General features: G+C 34.2%; 1 protein-coding gene across 2 annotated transcripts; it reads left to right on the top strand.

The window, feature by feature from the left end:
* Nucleotides 1-249: 249 nt before the first annotated feature.
* Nucleotides 250-5,423, top strand: LOC120075306 (sulfite oxidase-like). 2 transcript variants are annotated; one of them, XM_039028574.1, is made up of 12 exons: nucleotides 250-324; nucleotides 680-795; nucleotides 887-949; nucleotides 1,080-1,116; nucleotides 1,535-1,616; nucleotides 1,690-1,808; nucleotides 1,958-2,053; nucleotides 2,991-3,101; nucleotides 3,188-3,289; nucleotides 3,463-3,510; nucleotides 4,719-4,934; nucleotides 5,076-5,423. In XM_039028574.1, exons 1-12 carry the CDS (start codon nucleotides 250-252, stop codon nucleotides 5,190-5,192), a joined length of 1,182 nt encoding a protein of 393 aa, XP_038884502.1. In that variant the 3' UTR covers nucleotides 5,193-5,423. The 2 variants fall into 2 exon arrangements, with proteins under 2 accessions (XP_038884502.1, XP_038884503.1); XM_039028575.1 differs by lacking the exons at nucleotides 250-324; nucleotides 680-795 and having other exon boundaries at nucleotides 1,519-1,616; nucleotides 5,076-5,192.
* The last annotated feature ends 347 nt before the right edge of the window (nucleotides 5,424-5,770 follow it).

Genomic DNA, 5,770 nt, shown 5'->3' with positions numbered 1-5,770 from the left:
ACAATTTCAAGTAGTTTGATTGATTCATCATAAAATTAAAAAATAAGAATAAGAATGTGAAACAATGGGTAAACATCCCCCAAAACCACCCACAGATTTGGCAAAGCGACAAGTCAGAACGAGCAGCCACGTCAGTTTCCACGTGGGCTTTTCTCATTGTCATCTCACCCGGCTGTGACGATTTCAACAATCACAGACAGCCTCTCCCTCAGCTCATCAGCATCACTTTCACTCCCCTCGCCTGTGGCAATGCCTGGATTAATTGCACCCTCAGATTATTCACAAGACCCTCTTCGTCACCCATGTCTCCTTATCAACGCCAAGGCAAGCCTTTTCTTTTCCCTTTCCTTATTCAAATTTTCCTTCTTTAAGAGTGGTAGACTTTAGAGTGATTCTGAAACGGTTACAATCACTTTTATCACTTTCAAAATCTCTTTAATATAGGTCATCCTTACAAAAACTTCTTAAATCATATTAAAATTGCATTTAAAAGTATAAAAGTAAACATTAAATTAATTTTAAGTGATTAAAGTTGTGTTTTAGCTGATTTTGAATGTGACAGAAAGTTTAAATGTAACATAAAGTGATTTTAACCATTTCAAAATCCCTCCGAAAGGAAGAAGTGCTTTGTTATGAATATTTATGCTGTTGTTTCTCTCCCTTGATATCTCTGCCTCAGGAGCCCTTCAATGCAGAGCCACCTCGCTCAGCCCTGATTTCCTCTTATATCACACCTGTAGATTTTTTTTACAAGAGAAATCATGGCCCTATTCCTTTGGTGGATGACATTGAAAGGTTTCCTTCTTCCTCCTTTTCTTTTCTTTCTTTTTTGGGGTAAATGTTCTTAATTACTACTAAGGACCAACCTTTTCTTTTCAAATTGTAGATATTGTGTTTCTATAAATGGTCTAATAGAAAACTCAAAAGAGCTGTTCATGAAAGATATCAGGTGAGCTGTGTGGTATTTTGGATTTAAAAGAGCATTTCCTTTTCTATATGAACATACCAGCATAGTGAAACTTTGTATATTAACTTTTAACATGCTTCAAAAAGCACCTAAGATTTTTATAATGTAACAGGATGCTTCCAAAGTACAATGTCACTGCCACTTTACAGGTATTCTCATTAATAGCCATTAGTTGGAGCATCTATAATCTACAAGGTTTAAGAGTAGTTTCTATTAGATAACAATGATGTTCCATCTCAAAACCAATTGACAATAAGAGAAGTAGCTCATCTACCTTATAGAGTATGAGATCCCTTGATTTTTCATGGGGTCCTCAACATGTCCATCAAGATAGTGCCTTTTTTGGGTTCATCATTCTTGTGCCAAATGTCAATTAGGGCTTATCGCTACGATACTATATTAGATAACATGAGTTTCATCTCAAAATCAATTGGAAATTAGAGTTGCCCATCTATCTCATAAACATTGTGAGGACCCTTGATTTTTCAATGTGGGATCTCGAGAACGATTTCCATTATTGGATGATTGCTTATATAATTTGACACCATTAGGTTTGCATGGACATAGTGCGCAGGTAACAGAAGGACAGCGATGAGCAAAGTCAGAAAAGTGAAGGGAGTTGGCTGGGATATTTCTACTCTAGGAAATGGTATGTGAAATGAACAGCTAGTGTTCTAGATGTGTTAGCTTATAAAGTTAAAATCTTTTTTTAACCTTTACAGCTATCTGGGGTGGTGCTAAATTGGCTGATGTTCTTGAACTTGTTGGAATATCTAAGTTCAGCTATTGTACACAAAAAGGTGGCAAACATGTTGAGTTTGTGAGTGTCGATAAGTGCGAGGTACAACGTTGGCCTAGTTGGATGCTCTTTTCCAAAGAATATGAGAAAAAAGAGGACATGTGATATGTCATTAATGATAATATGAATTATGTTAATGAAAGTTGACTTCCTTTAGGAATGATTTTGGTTGCTATGATTATCAAGTACAGGAAGAAAAGGGAGGCCCATACAAGGCATCAATTCCACTTATCCAAGCTTCAAATCCTGAAGCAGATGTTCTACTTGCTTATGAAATGAATGGAGAAGTAAGTTATGTAGCTTTAAAACAGTTCAAACTACATCTCTACATATTGAATATCTTGCCAAATTAAACTCCTTTTCTCTACTACTTAATAGACAATATACTGATTGTATGCTTACACAACAATGAATGAACTCGATTTTATTGAATGTGCCTGCCTTTTTTTAATTTTCTTCTATGTTAGTTCTTTTTTAAACAAGAAGCAAACTTTTTACTTGTAAATGAAAAGGAGCGACCTTACTTGAACATGATTTGTAGTTTGTTCAACTGTGTCCTTGAGTTCATTGATAGATGAAAAGAAAGAAAATTGTTTGGGTCTACAAACTCCCAAAAGGGAGAAATTGTTCTTGTGTGTTTGTAATTGTACTTTTTATTAATGTTTGGTAGGCTCTTCCTGCCTATATTCGTATATTCGTTCTGATGTTGGGTAATTACTTAGAGGGTATTTGGGCCCCCAACTTCAAGTAGGTGTATCCCACTCCATGTTTGGGGATCTAATTATAATAGTTGGTGTTTTCAATTATTATAGCATACAATTATCTACATGATTACTACCTCAAATCCCTCTTTGTTACATTGTTTATCATTTATTACTCATAATCTCTTTCACTCTTTTCAACAGTGTTTACTATTTTCTACTCAAACTAAAATAGTCTGAGTTCCAAACAGACTATTATAATCCATACTAAAATAGTTTGTATGTCAAACATAGATTACTATAACCCAGACTAAAATAATTTGCGCCCTAAAGACATATTAATGTAATTTACAAACTATTATAACTCACATGCTATAATGACCAATTCAACTCCCTAAACACATAATCGTTGTTATTATAATACCGGTAGAAGGGGTGGGAGAACTTCTCGATATTATGCTATTACATTGCATGTCGTGCAACTCTACTATACTCTAATAGTCTCTACTTTTTTCGAAAAAAGCCTCTTAACAGGGATCATGGATATCCGGTGCGTGTGGTTGTCCCTGGTGTTATTGGTGCTCGCTCTGTTAAATGGCTTGATTCTATTAGCATAAATGCAGAGGAATGCCAAGTAGGAATTGAAGTATAAAATTCAATTTTCTTTTACCTCAAGAATTTTCCATTCTTTACAATGGAGTTGATGGTATTGGCTTGCAGGGTTTCTTTATGCAGAAAGACTACAAAATGTTTCCTCCTTCTGTAGATTGGAGTAATATTAATTGGTCGGCAAGGAGGCCTCAAATGGATTTCCCTGTTCAGGTTCTTACTAAAGGCTACTGTTTTTTGCTTGATTGTGCTTGTTACTTCCCTTTTTTTTTTTTGGTTTTTTTTTCTTTGTTGATGAGGAAAATTAGAAGATAGTTGTTCATCATCATTTACTTTGAATGTACACTTTTCACCTGACTAATGATGTTGAACTTGCTGAATTGCAGTGTGCCATATGTTCTTTGGAGGACGTAGACCATATAAAGCCTGGAAAGGTTAGTTTATTTATGTAAGGATACGTTTATTCTAGGTGAAATGTAATCCATCAATAGTAATTTGAAAAGTGGGTCTCATTTTCTTACGTTTGTTATTGTTTACCTGTGTTCCGTAATCGTAATGAACCGTAGGATCCACCTCCATTTTTATAATCAAAGCACACAATCTGATTGAGGAACGAAGAGTACTCAATCTGATTGTGTTTGAAACTTATGTAGACTCACTACCTTTACCGTTACTGTTACTTTTATCATTACTAATATTGTTGTTGTCACAATTTGAGAATTATGAATTACCTTTACCATTATCGTTACCGTTACTGATACTGTTGCTATTACAATTTGATAATTATGAATCTGTCACATTTACTAATATTGTTACAATTACTATTACTGTTACCGTTAAGGTCAATGGGTAATAGTAAATGTGATTGATTCATAATTCTAAATAAACGTGATAAAAAAAAACAATCCAATTACGTTTACGATTGAGATCCATTACGATTGATCCATCGATAGAACTTCATTACAATTACACCAATTTTCATTACAGATTGATTAACGTGACCTAGGTTCAATATTTGAAGAATGATATAAAAACAATGATGATTCATGCAAAGGATTGCCTATTACAGTTCTAAGAACCTCCAATCTTCTGGGTTCATCCAAATTAATTTGCAAGTTTGGGACACATGTAAATCAGCAAAACTTGGAGAATGTGTTAGGATACATCCATGTCCTAATAAGAACACTCGAGAATACAAAGAACAAAAAACACTAAAGATAGAAATATATATTGCAATATACTATGAAAAAACTACATATACCAAAGCCTTTTGAGAGAAGCCTACATTCTTCCAAAATCTACCAAAGGAAATCACTACAAAATTCTTCCCCCTTCTCCCAACCTCCTCTCTCTACTTATAACTAAAAACCCTGACAAACTTACTAACTATTTATTAACACGCTCCTTACTAATAACCATACTAATAATCCAAAGATAACTATAACTAGGGTCTTACATCATCTTGTTCTATCTTCATATTTATAATCTAGATGTCATCTCGTTGCATTACTTTTTTTCGTTCCATCTTATTCTCTTGAACCTAATTTTTTCTCTGCTGGTATAATGGTTATAGTTTGGATAGCTTCTTGAATACTAGCCTCCAATCTCTTGTTCGAGATCATATATCTCAAATGTATGTCAGGTTACAGTTAGAGGCTATGCAGTGTCGGGAGGTGGACGGGGAATAGAGAGAGTGGACATATCTGTTGATGGTGGCAAAAACTGGATTGAAGCCACCAGATATCAGAAGATTGGTGTCCCATATGTTGCTGATAGTATGAGCAGTTACAAGTGGGCATGGGTGTTTTTCGAGGTCACGGTCGACGTCCTACAAAACACCGAAATTGTAGCTAAAGCTGTAAGTCTCTTCTGTTGATGCATAGAAATCTTAACTTAGTGCAAAGCTGCAAGTCTATATGATTGAAAAAGGTGGTGAAGTGGACTGTACAAAAGTTAGTTTACAAGTGTGGAAAGCTTTGAGTTGAATTTGTAAATGCAGGTTGATTCAGCAGCGAATGTGCAACCAGAAAAAGTGGAAGAGATATGGAATGTAAGAGGTATACTCAACACTTCATGGCATAGAGTTCGAGTTCGAGTTGGTCGTTCCAATATATAGAACAAAGAAGAAAGAGATGAAACCCAAAGCTTAGAACTGCATCATCTGCCTTTTTCATCTCTCATAAATAAATGATGTGCTGCATCAACTCTTCTTTTTACCAAATTCCACTTAGCTAAGATTAGATTTTCCATTAGAAATGCGAATAAGAATTTGGAACTTGCTTACTCTGATGAATAATATAGTTCGTTCAAGCGTGTTTTTAAGGACCTGTTTGGATTTACTTAAGAAAAAAATATTTTTTTAAAAAACTCGTTTTTTATTTATACACTTTTGATAAAAACGAAAAATATATTTGAAAAGCTATTTTGAGTAGTTATCAAATACTCCAATTTCTTCAAAATGAATCATTTTTTAAATTAAACGCTTGAAAGTGTATTCCAAACACACCCTAAATTTTTTTAGAATTTTTAATCACTTTTTTACTACTTAAGATTTCATCCCATAATCAATTGACAATGAATGAAATAGTCCCTTCATTTTTCCTATATGGGATGCTCAACATGTCTCTTCAAGATAGTACCTCTTTGGATTCACCATTCTTGGATCAGATCTCAATTTTTTTATTTTAGATCAAT

Source organism: Benincasa hispida, chromosome 4, assembly GCF_009727055.1.
Source record: "Benincasa hispida cultivar B227 chromosome 4, ASM972705v1, whole genome shotgun sequence".
Taxonomy (NCBI): domain Eukaryota; kingdom Viridiplantae; phylum Streptophyta; class Magnoliopsida; order Cucurbitales; family Cucurbitaceae; genus Benincasa; species Benincasa hispida.
Note: the sequence above shows the minus strand (reverse complement) of the source record. Positions and strands in the feature narration are given on the sequence as shown.